The sequence below is a fragment of the Sminthopsis crassicaudata genome, chromosome 2 (assembly GCF_048593235.1).
Source record: "Sminthopsis crassicaudata isolate SCR6 chromosome 2, ASM4859323v1, whole genome shotgun sequence".
Classification (NCBI taxonomy): Eukaryota; Metazoa; Chordata; class Mammalia; order Dasyuromorphia; family Dasyuridae; genus Sminthopsis; species Sminthopsis crassicaudata.
This window is the reverse complement of record NC_133618.1, coordinates 262,282,677-262,299,716: the sequence shown is the minus strand read 5'-3', so window position 1 is coordinate 262,299,716 and position 17,040 is coordinate 262,282,677. Positions and strand designations below refer to the sequence as shown.

At 38.5% G+C, this 17,040-nt stretch overlaps 2 protein-coding genes across 2 annotated transcripts in view; one reads left to right on the top strand and one right to left on the bottom strand.

The window, feature by feature from the left end:
* The window catches only part of AVEN (apoptosis and caspase activation inhibitor), a 201,063-nt gene extending 186,648 nt beyond the window's left edge, over positions 1-14,415 (bottom strand). Inside the window, exons 1-2 of the mRNA XM_074284785.1 lie at positions 14,370-14,415; positions 13,726-14,186 (exon numbers count right to left, since the gene is read on the bottom strand). Of these exons, the coding sequence (XP_074140886.1) occupies positions 13,726-14,186; positions 14,370-14,415 (507 nt within the window). The remainder of the gene's footprint in view (positions 1-13,725; positions 14,187-14,369) is intronic.
* Positions 1-17,040, top strand: part of CHRM5 (cholinergic receptor muscarinic 5) — an 83,476-nt gene that overhangs the window by 44,977 nt on the left and 21,459 nt on the right. The gene's annotated exons all lie outside the window — the stretch shown is intronic.

Below are 17,040 nucleotides of genomic sequence, written 5' to 3'. Positions count from 1 at the left end.
AATAGATGATGGCTAGCCAAGTCTCCTTCCAGATCGAAAATTACACCTTTCTATTATGAAGAGAATATTTGTGTGATTTGCAGAACCCCATAAAACCTATGTACTAAAAAAAACCCTGGACAATCCTATAATGATGGCTTAAAATCCTACTCTTGGCTTTATTCTTTTGGTATTTGTCTCCCTATTAAAATAAAATATTTAAATAAATAAAACATTAAAAGGTCAAGGCCGATTATCAAAGATTAACAAAGGATAGGTAAATTTAAATTAGAAAAGCAAGGGAAAATTTGGATCACCAGGGAAGCCACAGAGTATAGTAGAAAAAAAAGTCCTTAAGCAATTAGGCAGCAGAAAGATGAACTTAGGAAGAAAAAGGCACATGAAAGATATCATGAAAAAAACAAAAAACAAGCATTCCAATTCACAGTTCTGCCTGTTGCTAATAATGCAAAAGCCCATCCTTCTTTCATTATTCATAATATTTAGCCTACTATTTGGTCATCTGGTTCCAGCTAAAGACAAACTTACACAAGTATGAAGTAACTTTAGGGAAATCAACACTACCATTTCTTAGATAATACTTTTTTCAGAAGGAGACAAATTCCAAAAACTGTTAATTTAACACCTATCTGAAGGTACACATGTCACTTTAAAAAGAAAAAAAAGAAAGCTATTTGGAATAGACAAGCAATTCCATTTAAATACTTGGAAAAGATTAGTGGTCTAAGCATAAATGCCAATGTATTTCATATGGCACGGATAATTTTGCCAAAGTTTTCAAAAATACTTAAATTTTTTTAATCAGAAAAAATAATATATTGCTCCCCAACAATTTTAACTCTTCTTGACATATATGGAATTCTTTATTTTATTTTATTTTATTTTTGTTAAGGCAATTAGGGTTAAGTGACTTGCCCAGGGTCACACAGCCAGGAAGTGTTAAGTATCTCAGGCCAAATTTGGACTCAGATGCCCCTGACTTCAGGGCTGGTGCTCTCTCTACTGTGCTACCTAGCTGCTCCTATGGATTTCTTCTGTCAAATGAAATGCACCACAATTGACTCAGATAATCACAACTTAAACATGCATGACCCAAGTGGACAAAACTTTTGTCACTATAAACTACTAACAGGAAAAAAAAAAAGAAAGAAAGAAAAAACTTCATCTCTCACTCTTATAAAGCCATACCTATATTTACTTTTATTGTCTGCTTAGGAGTCACTTATAACTGAATACTTGCTTCTGTCAAAGTATTGTGTTGGACAGGTGCTAAGACCCCCTTTCTCAAATTAACTAATTAAAATTTAAAAAATTAAATTAACTAATCAGAGACATCTTCAGGTACATTTATTTAGTCCCTGTGGGGAGAGGCCCAAGCACACCAGGGAACCATCCCAACTCCTGTCATATGCTCCTGGAACCTGACCAGCTGGAAATAGAACGGCCAATTAAATAGGAAAAAACACAAGCCTTTTCATTGGATAGACTAAAAGGAGGTAAGCATCCTTGACAATGGTCACCAATGTTGTCTGCTTCCCACAGATCATGTCACTTCCTGTAACTTCCTGTCTGACCTTTTAGAGATCTGGGTCCCTGGACCCAGAGTTCAAGACCTCATCTTCAGATTCTGAGAATAGGGATCAATAGGTCTTAGGCCTAGTCTCATTCCTGAGAAAGCTTCATCCGATCAGTCCCAGTCAGTAAGAAATCTGAATGTTTCCTCTCTGCTGGTCAAAAAAGAGAGAAAGAAAGGGGATGGGATCTCTTTTTTGATATTTTTATTTTGGTTTCTTAAATAGTGTGTATAAAGGGCCAAGTGTATATGAAACAAGTAATCTTACAACCAGGTGTTAACTCGGTGGAATTGAGATAATGATTCTCTAGTTTACATATACTTAGTACTTACTATAGTTCTACAAGATTGAAACCTATGATGATGTTCTTATAATAGAGTATATAAGAGCTAAGAGATCTGGGAGGAAGACAGACTCAGAGATAGAGAAGACAGAGGACTGGATGCTGGGGGACAGACTCAAAGACAGAGACTCTCGTGGTGGCCGTCCTGTCTCCTTCACTTCTCCACTAAGACTAAGACCCATCTGAAGGTGCCCCAGAAAGCTAGCTTGGCACCAGGTGAAGGAGACAGACTATGAAGAAGTCAGGAAAGCCACTATGAAGGTCTTTGTCTTCAAGTCTGAGCTCCAGCCTCCAGTGCTTTGTCTTCTTTTTTTCAGGAATGAGGGGCAGAAGGGAGAGAGCAAGGCAATGGAGTTAAGTGACTTGCCCAAGGTCACACAACTAGTGTCAAGTATTTAAGGCATATTTGAATTCAGGTTCTCCTGGCTCCATCACCTTGCTGCCCCTAACTTCTTTATTAAATACTGCAAACCTTTTCAAAAGGATGCTAGAAAACAACTATGTGGACATGTACACATATATTGTATTTAACATATACTTTAACATATTTAACATGTATTGGTCTACCTGCCATCTGGAGGGGGGGTGGGAGGAAGGAGGGGAAAAGTTGGAACAAAAGGTTTTGCAATTGTCAATGCTGAAAAATTACCCGTGCATATATCTTGTAAATAAAAAGCTATAATAAAAAAGGGGTGCCAGAAAATCTATAATTAATCCCTAAGCAAATAAGCTGTGTATCAGGTATCTATGATCCAAGGCTACCTGATGTGATTAAGTTGACATAACCAAAGATAGGAACTTATATTCAAGTTGCAACTAATAGGTACACTTAAAGTTACCCAGTTAGTCATTTTCAATTTTTTCCCCATGAAGAAAGAGTATATAACATAAATATATCAAAGACTAGGAAATTTAAATAGATAACTGCACTGTTTTTAGTTGTACTACTATCATAGGTAATTCATTAAACCTCCCCCCTTCCAATGTTTCTCTCTGTAGAAATAAAAAGATAACACCTGCTATCAGAAAATGTTAAGTGACACATTTGGAGCCTTGAATGTTCTCCTTACACACAAAACCATCTAGAGAAATAAATACAATGCTTAGGCCCATCTCTTTCACCTTCCTAACTATCCACCCCTGCCAAGACGATTATTATGAAATTAAGAGTAAAATAAAATTGAAGAGAGGTGAAAAAAAGCAAAACCAAAAAGTCAATACTGAAATAATAATGAGACAGCTGGCATACACTCCATTCTTCCCTCTGTCTTTCTTTCCCTTTCTCTCTCTCTCCTTCTTTCTCTAATTCGCTTCTCCCCATCCTCCCCCTGTCTTTCTCTCTCTGTGTCTCTCTCTCTCTCTCTGTGTCTGTCTGTCTGTCTCTGTGTCTCTGTATCTGTTTCTCTCTGTATCTGTCTCTCTCTGTGTCTGTCTCTCTCTGTGTCTGTCTCTCTCTGTGTCTGTATTTCTCTCTATCTCTCTATTTCTGTCTGTCTCTTTCTGTCTGTTTGTATCTTTCCCTCTCTCTCTCATTTTCTGTCTCTCTCTCAGTCTGTATCTTTCTCTCTTATTGTCTATGTGTCTCTCTCTTGCTGTCTGTCTGTCTGTCTCTTTGAATGTCTCTTTCCCTATCTCTGTCTCTCTCTCATTGTCTCTTTCTCTCGCTGTTTGTCTGTCTCTCTCTTACTGTGTGTGTCTCTCTCTCTCGCTGTCTGTCTCTTTCTCTCTCTCGCTGTCTGTTTCTTTCTCCCTCTGTCTCTCTCTCTGTCTGTCCGTCTGTCTCTCTCGCGCTGTCTGTCTCTCTGTCTGTCCGTCTGTCTCTCTCTCTCGTTATCTCTTTCTGTCTGTCTCTCTCGCTGTCTCCTTCTGTCTCTCTTTCTGTTTGTCTGTCTCTCTGTGTCTTTGTCTGTCTCTTTCTCTCTCGCTGTCTCTTTCTCTCTCTCTCACTGTCTCTTTTCTCTTGGTCTGTCTCCCTCTCTCTCTCTCTCTGTCTCTCTCTTTCTCTGTTTGTCTGTTTTTGTTTGTCTCACTGTCTCTGTCTCTCTTTGTCTATTTGTCTCTCTCTCTGTCTCTATCTCTCTCTGTCTCTCTGTCTCTGTCTCTCTGTGTCTCCCTCTGTCTTTCTTTCTGTTTGTCTCTCTATCTCTGTCTCTCTTTCTTTGTCTGTCTGTCCATCTCTCTCTGTCTCTTTGTGTGTGTGTGTGTCTGTCTGTCTGTCTGTCTCTCTCTCTCAGTCTCTTTCTCTGTCTCTCATACACACACACACACAAATACAGGTAAATATGTATGTACAAGCAAGATATAGGCAATATAGATCTAATATTTGCTTTTTCTACAGAAAAACTTCAAATTTTAAATTATGGTTTTCTATTTTAAAGAAAAGTAATTAAAAGGACAATTTTGCTGTAAGGCCCTTCTATTACACATACACACACACACACACACACACACACACACACACACACACACACACACACCCCTCTTTCACAAAAGTTTAAAATATGCAGAAAATACAAAGAATATATATAATGGTTTCTATGGCATCTCTAGCCAATTAGACAGAAGATCCAGCACATAATACAGCTCCCCTACAGTAGGAACTTTCACATTCATAACACTGTATAGCAACAGGAAGCAATCACCTGTTGTTATGTATTCCTGTTGCTAGAAATCATTTATAGGGGGTTTTATTGCTTTTTTTTTTGGCACTGACACTGAGAATGACAAATCTTGGGTTCTAGTTTTGGTTCTACTATTAATAACTAACATTTATATACCATTACCAAGTGCCAGGCAACATACTAAGTGCTTTATAATTACTATTATCTCATATAATACTTACAATAACCCTGTGAGGAAGGTGCTATTATCATCCTCATTTTACAAGTAAGGAAATAGAGAAATACATAAGTTAATTCACTTGCCCAGGGTCACAGTACTAAGATGTCAAGGTATCTCTAGGCCTGATACCACTAACCCATATAGTTGTCCTTTTAGTCTTTCTGTGCAAAAAGTGGGAAAAAGTACCAGCCTTTACCTACCTGCCTACCTCCTAAGGTGTAGGCATTGTTTGAAAACATTCATAATTAAGACTCCTTAAAGGAAAGTACAAACACAATACAAAGAGTGAAGAAAGATGGGAGAGGTAAACACACTATTAAAGTATCTTACTTTGAAATAATGTGAGAGATAATTAACAATAGATACATAAGAACTATGTCCCAAAGACTTAAAAAAAAAAAAAAAAAAAAAAAAAAAAGGCAAACCTTATAATATCCATCCATCTTCTGGAAAAAGGCAAGAAACAAAGAACTGCAGTAACCTTGCAGCCCAGTTCCTGTCCATTCCACTGAACATGCCAATTTTTCCCACTGAGGGTAGAGAGAAGATAATGACAGAGCAGTCTTTTATCTCCAAGCCAAGTAGAGTTTTTTGTAGCTAAAAACAGAAGTAGGCTACTACTCCTTAGGGAGAATGAAATAATGGAGCAATAGAGAAAGCTTTAAGATTTAAAAGTGAAAGAATTAAGTGTTTCATTAAATCTGTGATTACTCAAGGTAGGGACCCTTTCCAAAAACACATCTTTATAAATAACATGCAATATAAAATGGTTATAGACATATGTGGAGAAAAACAAAAAAAGAGTCAAAAAGACAAGCAGAAGCAATTGGGTGAAGTTAAGAACCAATGAGAGCCAGAAACACTTGTATTCACATTCATTCTCTAACACAAACTGGCTCTATGACCCTGGTCAATTCACTTAACTTCTCAGAAAAATTTCTAAGTCTATAAATTGCAGAGAATGTATCAGATCTGCAAGAGCTCCCTAATTGACATAGTTATAGGTCTTGTGCAAATAGACATTATATACATATATGCATATATATTAAATTAATATATTAATATATAAATAATATATTAAATAAATATTATATATGTGTATATAAATGCATATATATATATATATATATATATATATATATATATATATATATACACACAAAAAAGACTGACTCATCTCTCAGAAATGACAAATCTAAATGCTAATTATTCTCTATCATCATTGGTGATTTCCTCCCTCAGGTTTCTAACTAGCTCCCTTTTCTTATCTTTTTCCCATTAAGAAGATTAGTGATATGAAAGCAACAAAGGCAAGAGGAAGAATGATGTAATGGAAAACCTACAAGATTAGGTAATCAGGAGACGTGAGATCTAATTTAGCTCAGTTTGTGTCATCTTGGGCAAATTCCTTTACCTCTTTGAGCTTCAGTTTCTTCATATGTAAAATAAGACCATTCATTGAGATGATCTATAAAGCCCTTGTAGTCTTTATGTTCTTTGATTTCATAAAATGAAAGCCCACAAAAAAGTTAATACTGAAATATGGTCACAAACATATGCAGGAACTGACCAAATTACTAAGTTAAGAGGTAGAAAGAACTGTTAATTTACATCAAGGTAGTAAAAGATCATTAAATGTGATTTAAACCATGCAGTCTTGAATATTTCCACAATTCAAATCAATTTCTGTAATATGAATGAAAGTCAAATGCTGAGTAGAATGAAGAACGAGATTAGTCAAACTACCCCACCTACTGTTCATTTTTAAGACTGCTTTGAATTGCTGATTTTCTTTCCGGTACCAATCCAAAAAGCACTAAAAGTAAAAAAGTGTCTATGAATGTCTCCAAACTTGGTTTTATTGCACAATTTTATTTTATCATATTAACTCATATTTGGGGCAGCTGAATGGCACAGTGGATAGATGAAGTACCAGGTCTAGAGTCAAGAATCCTCTTCCTGAGTTCAAATATGGCTTCAGTAACTTACTAGCTGTATGACCCTGGACAAGTCACTTAATCTTGTTTGCCTCAGTTTCTTCATCTGAACATGGCAAAATCCTCCATTATCTTTGCTTAAAAAAAAAAACCCAAATGGAATCAGTCAAATACAAATGAAAATGAATGAACAAAAATTCTTATTCACTATGTTATTCCTTGTTGTCCAAACCCTGCACAAATTCTTTAATCTGGATTTTTCCTACTGAAAGTCAAAAGCCAAATCACATTCTCTTTCAAGCTAATTTACACTTCTGCATGTGTGAGAACACCACTGAATACTTAGAGGGAAGAAAAAAAAAAAAAAAACAACCTCTCACAATGCTATTTCCTATGGATATTTTTAAAAGAAATTTAAAATATGTACTGTTTCTATACAAGGTTTCAAAATATAAATGTGTATATAAATAATCAAGAAAATTGAATAAAAATCCTGTAACAACAATAATTATTTAGCTCTGAAGGTCCAAGGATTAAAGAATGGGAAGTCAGAGATAAAGACTTTCCAGTTCTACTCTCCTTTAGTAACATACCACCATAGCTCATTCAGTCACAGACTCCCAAACAAGGTATAAGTTTAGGAGCAAGATTGCTTGATGGAGTCCAAAGAAAATAGTAAAAATGTAAATAAGCATTTTAATATACTGTCAGAACACTGACAGAGACCCCAATTTCTAAGTTGTTTGGTGAATCAAAAACTCCATCTCGTTATTTCAATGATAGTTTAATATGACAAAATATAAGTCAAAATAAGAAAGCTTTAAACAAATACCAAAATGGAGATAAAATTGCTACATTTTAATCATTTTAACTCTCTGAAAAGTATAGAAATATCACAGCCAAATAACAATCTTGCCCAGGAAAATGTTACAAATGAGCCACCAATACTAGGCTTAGAAAAAAAGTAGGAATAATACCAAGATAAAATCAACATGACTTGACTTACTTCATGTAGAATATGTGGAAAGAGAGAAATGGAAGAGAACTGCAAAACTTCTAGCCAAAGTGATAGGGATTACATGATATCCTTAAAAGAAAAAAAAAAAGGGGGGGGGGACTTGGAAAGGAAGAAAATCAGGAAGAAAAAAATAAGTTTGGATTTGAACAAGTCTGAGGTACCAGTAAAGATGTCTGGCAGGCAAAAAGGAATTAAAAACAAACCAGATTTGGAGTATTTCCATTTGGAATATTTCCATTTGAAAAGTAAAAAGACAAAATACTGTAAATATAACAGAGGGATATGGGACTCTTCAAATACTATGGAACTTTTCTCTAGGATAGCTAAATAAACTGGAGACTGTCCAATTCCCACATCTATTCCAGCAAAAACCTGAAATTCACACTGGACTGAATAATGACCAAGAATCTGATGAGAAACCACAGCAAATGCCTTCTTTTGTCTCAGTATTATACAAATCCAATAAGAGCCCACAAGCAACAGAAAAGGGGGTCATCAACAAAGCCAGTTCCAGGATAGACCAATGAGCTGGCAGCTTCCAGAGAAATCAGGAATGAGTACCAGAGACAGGAGACCTGCAAGGGTCTGGAGCAGCATTTGTAAAAAGATCTTGTTAAAAAAAAAAAAAAAAGACCCAAGATCCCAAGATGAAGTCAGGAGGATCTGAGTTTAAATCTAGATATATGACATTAAAAGATTAGGCACTATATTTTAAGAAATTATAAATGAAAACTGCCCAATCTATAAGAACCAGGCAAATTAAAGGCAGAAGGAATCTACTAATCACTTCCTTAAGTCTCAGATATGACACAGCCAAAATGTAGAACTTCCACATCAAAGGAAAATACTTCAAGCATCCAGGAGAAAAATAGAAGGAGAGTAGGTAGAATTAAAGAGGAGGACAATGTTGAAGAATAGGCTCATGAAAAATAGACTTCCTAATCTTGAATGGGGAATAAAAAGGGCAGGGAAAGAAAAGAACTAGAACCTAAAGAGGTACCTTTACTTTTCATTTGGTTAACTTGAAAATGACTTAACAAATGGCTGTAATGGGATATTATTGTGCTATTAAGACAAAAATATAGATATACTAGAAGAGACAATTTTAGAGAATTCTGAGCAGCACAAATGAATACAAAATGGAATAAAAGACAACTGAGACTATGTAAAACTATTAACATTGTAAAGAAAAATAACTTTCAAATATTTAAGAACTCTCATCACTACAGTGACAAAAACAATGTCTTCACAAGGCCTATGCTCCCTGATGGAGAAGTTACGAACAAAAGGTCCAGAAATATACATTTGTAGGCATGGCCATGGTCTAGATTAATTTTGTTTGACTGCACTTATTTGTTATAAGGTTTTTGCTTTGGTTTTTCCTATTCTTTCTCTAAATTTTAATTGGGAAAGGGGAAAAATTAGCAATAATGATGCTAATGAAATCTGGAGAAAAATACTGATTAAAAAAAATTTTTTTAATGAAGAGAACGAAATAAATTCCAAAGGAAGCAGAGACAAGCAGGACATAATTAAAAATTAAATTTGGAATCACATACTTTTTTTAAAAAAGCAAGTATGAAATAGATACACAGTTTCATACAGAATCCTCTTTAGAGGTATGCCTTTTATATGGAAAGTCTTTTTTGGCATTTAATTTCAGAATAAAAAATTTTTAAACATTTTAGGCAAAATTTTAGAGTGACATGATAATTTTTGGTAGATACACTGGAAAACTTCCAAGTCTATATTTGCAGAGTACCTACAACTTAAATGAGACACAGAACAAATATGTCAGATGACTATATGTTTAACTGTATAAACTATATAAAAGACAATTCTATAACTTATTCATGTTCCCCAGTCAGTTTACCTTCAAACTAAAGTCAATTTTCAAGTGCCTACACAGATGGGAGGAGCAGTATAGGCAAAAACAAAAGACCCTGCAGTTAATCCAGAATGTCATTGATACTTGATTTCAGAATATAAGAAGTATCATTATACAATGCAGAGGTAGCTTTGGAGTCAGAAAGACCTGAGATCAAGTCCAGCTCCTGACAAACATTGATCGTGTAATCCTGAATAAGTCACCTAACATAACCTTTCAGTACCCTACACAACTCTCTAAGACTACTATAAATCTCAGAGAAGCTGCCAATTTGCATCAGCAAACCTGTGTATATATGTATGTATGTGAGTACTATGAATAGTTTACAGAGTCTAAATGATATAAAAGTGAAGTGTCTCAGATGTTAAGAACCCACATAGGAAAAAGAAGCCAAAGTGAAATTAAAATTTTGCTGCACATAATTCACAAGGGATGAAATCAAATTGAGACTGAAAATATTCTGAAGGGACCACATTTATAAATCTCATGCCTTAGCTAACACTCAAGCAAAACTGGCCTGAGCAAGACAACTACAGTGTCAACTATTTAGCAAGATCTAAATGATGGACAAACAATTCTCATTAGAGTTTGTGAACAAGCAAGCAAACATGCATAAGTAATCTGAGGCCTGTGATATGCAAAACAGGCCAATTCCTTCCTATCAAGAAAAAAAACTTTCAGCTAAATCTATGAAAGGTCAGCATCCTTTGATATATGTGGCCATTTTCAATATACCCTCACAAAATTGACTTAAAAATAAAATTTTATTCTATATCAAAGTATTTTGTTCCCTGATATGCTATATAGAAATGACTCAAACTGAGTATGTAGCAAGTATTTCCTTTAAAAGGAAAAAAAAGACCAAAACCACTGAAGCATTTAATTTCCATTTTAAAAAATCAAAACACAGCACACTTTGCTAACAAAAAATGGAATTATAAACAAAGAATAACTCCAGAACGTCTGTCTATATCCTTGCCCTAAAATGGGTCACCAAAATTACTATTAAAAAAAAAAAAAAAAAAAAAAAAAAAACTTTTTTTAAAACATAACAACTGTTATCCAAGTTTCATTTTTTTTTTTCTAACTCTAATTTTTAGACTGGAAAACACTTTTATAAAAACAAATACAACATATTCAACTAACAATGTTAAAAGAATTTTTTTTATTAACATTTGGATGTGGTCAGTGTCAAAAAGTCCCTAGAAAACAACTGAGAATTTTCCTAATATTCTATAGAGAAACCTGAACTTTTTCAATTGAAAGCAGCATTAACTAGGAAATCTCCTACTATTTTAGAATAGCCTGAAATTAAAAGCATTTCTCAGTCTTCTTTGTAGAAGAAATAATTTAAGACAAGATATACTTTAAGTTATATTTTGTTTTGTTTTTACCAAGACTGTCAGTTCATCCATTTAGGGAGATCCCTCTCTGTATCACTAGAGAAGATAGCTCTCTAAAACTAAAAGTTGCAGAGTAGGTATCAGAGAATGGAAGAAGTTAATGATTTATCTAAAATGGAAGACAATGCATGACAGAGGCAGAACTGGAACCTAGAGCATCTTCCTGCCTCTATAATGTGACTCTATACAGTGACTTTACAATTGTGTATGATGCGTGCATGTGTGTGTCACAGGCAAAGTCATCTATGCTGTAGCAAAAAAAAAAAAAAAAAAATTATAATAAAATTTTAAAAAAAATTTTTAAATCACAAGATTTACAATCAAGAGACCTGAGTTCCATTCACAACTCTGGCAAAAACTAGAAGTAGTACCATGAGTGAGTCACATATTCTTATGGAGTTAGGATTTTCTCATCTCTAAAGAAAATGAGGTTCTTGAAGCAGGTAGAACAATGAATAGAGCAGGAAGCCTGGAATCAGGATGATTTCACTTCAAACCTGGCCTCAGACATATAATGTCGTGTGCTGCTGGGCTAGTCACTTAATTGCTGACTGCTTCAATTTCCTTGACTGTGAAATAAGAATAATACTAGTACCTACCTCCCAGGGTTGTGCTGTAGATCAAATGAGATATCTATAAAGCACTCAGACCAGTGCTCAGCATATAACAGGAACTTAATAAATCTGTGTTCTCCTCCATCATTCCCTCATGAATCCACTAACTGTTTACTTAGTTTTGTATCCATTTGACTTACAAAGTCATTTACTATATATCTTCCCCAGAAACTTGACTTCAGAAACATTGTTCAAAGTGTTTAACAACAGCATCTTAACTTTACCACACAAGCACTCATCATGAGGCTAAGCTAAAAACAATTCTCTTCTACCATATTTAAACTAATATTCTCTTAGCTTGTAACTATGTCACCAAACTTCCTAAATCTTAAGAGGAGAGAGCAATGAAAAGGTGCGATTTTTTGTGACTTTTAATAGCATGTCCAATTCTACTTGGCTGCAAAAATGAAGACATTTTTACTTGGCAAAAAGAAAGAAATCATACTCTTAATAACTTGCTTTTAATTCTGATTAACTCTCCAAAGAATAACTATCACTTGGAGCAGGGGAAGAAAAGGAATCACTATCTGGACCCTCCTATGTAAAAAACCAAGTGCCAGCTATATATAATTAGGGGAAAAAACATTCTCAAAGTTGGAATTTGCAGAACACTGAGTTGAGAGTGATTTTTTTAAACTAGACCTGTTATTTCACTGACACACTCCTACCAATGCAGATCAGCAACTCTATAACTGTCTGTCCTGAGAGTTGCCTAAAGTATTAGAGGAAGTAACTTGCTCATTCATTCAGATGCACAACTTGAAATCTTATCTTTCTGACTCTGAAAACAGATCTTTACTTACCCTCCCTGGCACAGATCAAATGCCATTTTCTTTTGGGGGGAGGGGAGTGGGGGGGTTATTTTTTTTTGTTTTTTTTTCTGAGGCTGGGGTTAGGTGGCTCCACCAGGGTCACACAGCCAGGAAGTGTTAAGTGTCTGAGGCGAGATTTGAACTTGGGTCCTCCTGACTTCAGGGCTGGTGCTCTATCCACTGCGCCACCTAGCGGCCTCACATGCCATTTTCTTACAGCAGACTTCCTATTCCATTCTCCCACCCTTTAATGTTCTTCCTCTTGAAATCATTTCATATTATTTTACATAATTCGTATTTACTAATGTCTATATCTGTATCCCCAACAGAATGTAAACTTTTTGGGCTTTCTTGTTCGTTTGCTTTGGGGGTTTCGTTATTGCTGTTGTGTTGTGCTTTTTTTTTTGGGGGGGGGGTGTTAACTAAGCACTGACTTGCACAGTATAAAAATATAATAGATTTTGTTGAAATGAATGGAAGCATTACATTTTGGACTACAAAAGTCTGTAGCTAAGATGTATCTCTCTAGACACCTTTCCATTCCTATGTATCAGCAATGTGTGCCACCATGTTTCTCTAATGGTCGGGGGGGGGGGGGGGGGGGGAAGGGGAGAGAAAGGCAACTGCTACTGTTAAAAATGGTGATTTATCCACAAAGAGGAAGTGCAAGATTTCCATTATTTCAGAATGGAATGGCTCTAAGTGACATAAAGGCAGCCTGTCATAGTGGGTAGGAAGTCTGCCACAGTCAGTTACCTCTGTCACGCCCTGGCAGCAAGACCCCCCTCGTAATGTCAGTGCTCCGGGCAGCTCTCTAAGGGAACAGGTTCCGGAGCAGGTGGCTGAGTGTTTCCTCACCGGGGAGCTCCATCTACCGAAGCAGAGGTTCAGCCTTGTCCCTTAAGGTTAGGGACATACTGTGGTCTGTCTTCAGCGAACCAAACTAGCTCAATTTAAGCAAGCCATCACTCGCCCGTTCCGACATCCATTCCTTGTGAAGGATGCCCCCATGTCCAGCTCCTAAAAGTGCCCCAACCCGTCCCTCTCCCACCGCCGTTTGGTCCGGGAGAAGAGGAGGAAGCGGCTGCTGGGGGCCCCGCTCCGGAGACGCCCTCCGCCTTCACCCCGCGAATCCAATCCCACCCGATTCTCCCACTACAATCCCGCAACCACGTGCTCACATTCTCCACCACCTCACCGCTAACACACGTGGCACGCGCGCGCGCGCACACACACACACACACACACACACACACGTACGCACGCGTGCGCGCGCATACACGCTCCTCCCTCACCAGGTCACTGGGCCCCGCGCCCCGGCCTCGCTGCTCCCGGCGGCCGCCCCGCTGGGCCCCATGGGCGGCGCCGCTGCCACCGCCTCCCCGGCCTCCGCGGCCCCCGCGGCCGCCTCGGCCTCGGCCTCGGTTTCGATCCCATCCTTCTCGGCCTCCGCCGCCTCCGTCGCCGCCGCCTCTTGCAGCCGCGCCGGGCCCCAGCTCAGGCCCCTGACCCGGGCGGTCCCGGTCCCGCTCTGGCCGCCGCCGCCCCCGGCCTCCCCGCGCCCCGCGTTCCGCCTGCATCTTCCTCCGCTGCCGCCGCAGCCCAGGCCTGGGGACAGAGGGAGGTGGGGAAAGAGAGGAGCCGGCGGCCCGGCCCGCCCCGCTCCCGGCGCCGCCGCCCTGTGAGAGCGCGGCCCCTGCCGGAAACCGACAGACCGCGTGCGAAGCAGGCAGCTGAGCACGGGCCGGGGTCCGCCCTCTAGTTGAGCGGGGGCCGTGGGGTCAGCTCACCTAGAACCAGGGAGTTCGGGAGTGGGGAGAACGCGGGGTTCGGAAATAAGAGCTGTGGTAATAGGGATAGAAGGGGAGGAGAAGGGCAGCACTGGAGGGTCCTCCTCAAGGGGAAGGGGGTGTTGGCACTCGGGCGTGAAGGTCGGTACTCTGCGGGAGGGTGAGGTGGGCTCGCACACCTGCCTCCGGGCCCATCTCCATCCCCCCCTCCCCTCTGATTAGAAGAGGTAGAATGGGTGTTGATGGTTGGAAGGATACCAGAAAATGAGCCTGTCTGTGAGCATGCAGACATAAGACATGTAGGAGGCTGGGGAGAAGATGAAGAGGGCGGCGTTGGGCGCAGAAGCACTAATAGTTGGGGAAGCGACGGGTGAAAAGGTCCGGAATTGTGGAGGAATTTGAAGAAGAGCCCTAAACCCGGGCAAAGCGATTCATGGTGTGGTTGCTTTGGAGATGCTGTACACCCGGTATTTTCCCCTTTTTTCCTTTCCCCCTTTCACTTCTCAGAATGGTTACAACGATTCTCAGTTCGAACAGTGCAATTTCTGCTCCATCCCTCCGTTTCTCTCTGTTCATTGCCTCCCAGACCGAGGCACTCCCTTTTCACCTCCTCTAGAACTGATGTACGACATCACGCTTTGTCCTGGCTTGGTGAGACAAACCGAGTTAGTGACGGGCTTGTGTAACCACGATCGCACGGCTCGTAAGTATCTGATGTGAATTTGAACTCACATCTTCCAGACTCCAGTATTATCCCCTGTGCCACCTAGTGCCCAATTTAGTGCCAACCTCCCCATTTTATAGATAAAGAAACTTAAGATGCAAGAAGGTTAAAATTATTTGAATTCCACACAACCGAGTGGAACTCCGTGCCTCTGCCTCTTAACTTCAGGCAGTGAATGAATGAAATAATGATAATAAAATGAATGAATGAAATAATAATGAAATAAAAAGTATGTGTTAAGTAACTATGTGCAGAAGAACACTATGATAACTGTTGAATGCAAAAAGAAAATCAATATGGGCCTCTGCTCTTTACTGTTGACACTGTAAAGCTGCCTCCCCCTTTTCCTTTTTTCTGTCCCCTACAAAACTGCAGTATCTTTTTTCAGGGACTTCAAGATTCTTACCTCCATTCACTTAAACTGTTACTCCCACAAACTCCTGACATTTTAAATTAGTTTTTTTAGGATTCTAATTAATGTTTTTGTGGGTTTGTTTCTGCTTTTCCTATTGATCGATTCCAGATTGTCTTCTTTTCCATATTTTTATAGCATTCCATTATCACAATTGCTAGGATTTATCACATTCAGTTTCCTTTTTCTATCAAGTTATTTATCTCTTTCTGATCCATGACACAAGGGAAAAGTTACTGTGATTTGACTTGCTGGGGAAAATAAACAGTTATTTGATCTACTGTTCAGACAATGATATTTCTGATCACAAAAGCAGATTTACAAAAGACAAAGGGAGCATCATTGGGCATCCAAATGAGGAAGGGGGATCACATAATCCCAAGGTATCAATCAGCAACCTGAACAGCTGCTACCTTTTACTCTAGCCAAAGTGTCAGCTGTTGCTGGTTTTACCTAACAAAGAAACCCTTTCTTTACTGTTTGCAGAGCTTTGTGAAAGAAATAGTCTCATTAGTATTAAGGTGTGAAGAAAAGGTCCTCTGGTGAACTGAAGTAGCCAGTCAGGTACTCTTAAAGCAGTTATTAAGCAAGCACCCACATGTTCGATAAACATTTTGTCAGGAAGCCTCTTGATAGATATTAAGGATACAAAGAGAAAAGTAAACTACTTCCAGTTCTCAAGGAACTTACATTCTTGTGGGGAAAAACAACAAATACATATATAGGTATATACAAAGTAACTACAAAGTTATTTGGAGGGAGAATACAAACTCCTGGATGTAGAATAGGGATCAAGAAAGGTTCAATAGACAGCACGTGAACTAAAAGTCTTAAAAGGTTTCTAGGGGCAGCTAGATCATAGAACACTGAGTTCAAATCCAACCTCAGACATTGACTCTGGGCAAGTGACTTAGCCCTATTTACCTCAGCTTCTTTATCTGTAAAATGAGCTGGAAATAGCAAATCTCTGAAGTATCTTTGCCAAGAAAACCCCAAATGTTGTCACAAAGAGTTAGACATGACTAAACAACAGAGGCAGTGGTGAGGAAGCTGTAACTTCCAGACATGGGGAATAATTAGTACTAAGGCTCAGAAACAGATGTATATATGGACGTAAGAAAATCAATCTAATTGTAAAGTGGATGTAGAGAGAAAACTTAGGAAATCCAAGATAATAATCTTGGCATCGATCTGCATTTGGAGAGTGATAGGGAGCACAGCAGACTGAGAAGGAGCAATTATGTGCATAGGGGAAGAACTAGGGAAGGATAGTCTCCAGGAAGAGAGAAAAAATAAGAATCAAGTGCTAAGCTTGAGATCTTGCTCAAGAATTTTGACTGAGGGGCAACTAGATGGGATAGAGCACCAGACCTGAGTTCATATATGGCCTCAGACACTTCATACTTCCTAGCTTTGTGACCCTGGAGAAGTCACTTAACCCCAATTGCCTCAGGAAAAAAAAAAATTGACTGAAAAGGGATGAATATTTGCATGATAGCTTGAGGGATTGGTAAAATCTAGCGAAAGTTTTGTTGAGAATGGACGTCTGTAAAAGTGATGGGGAAGGAAACAACTCAGAGACAGTGGTGGGGAGGAGGGGAGGAAAGATTGTGATTATGGAAGTATCTTATAGAGAAAATTGAAAGAGATGGGAGCAAGGGTTAACCTACAGGAGTCAGCATTG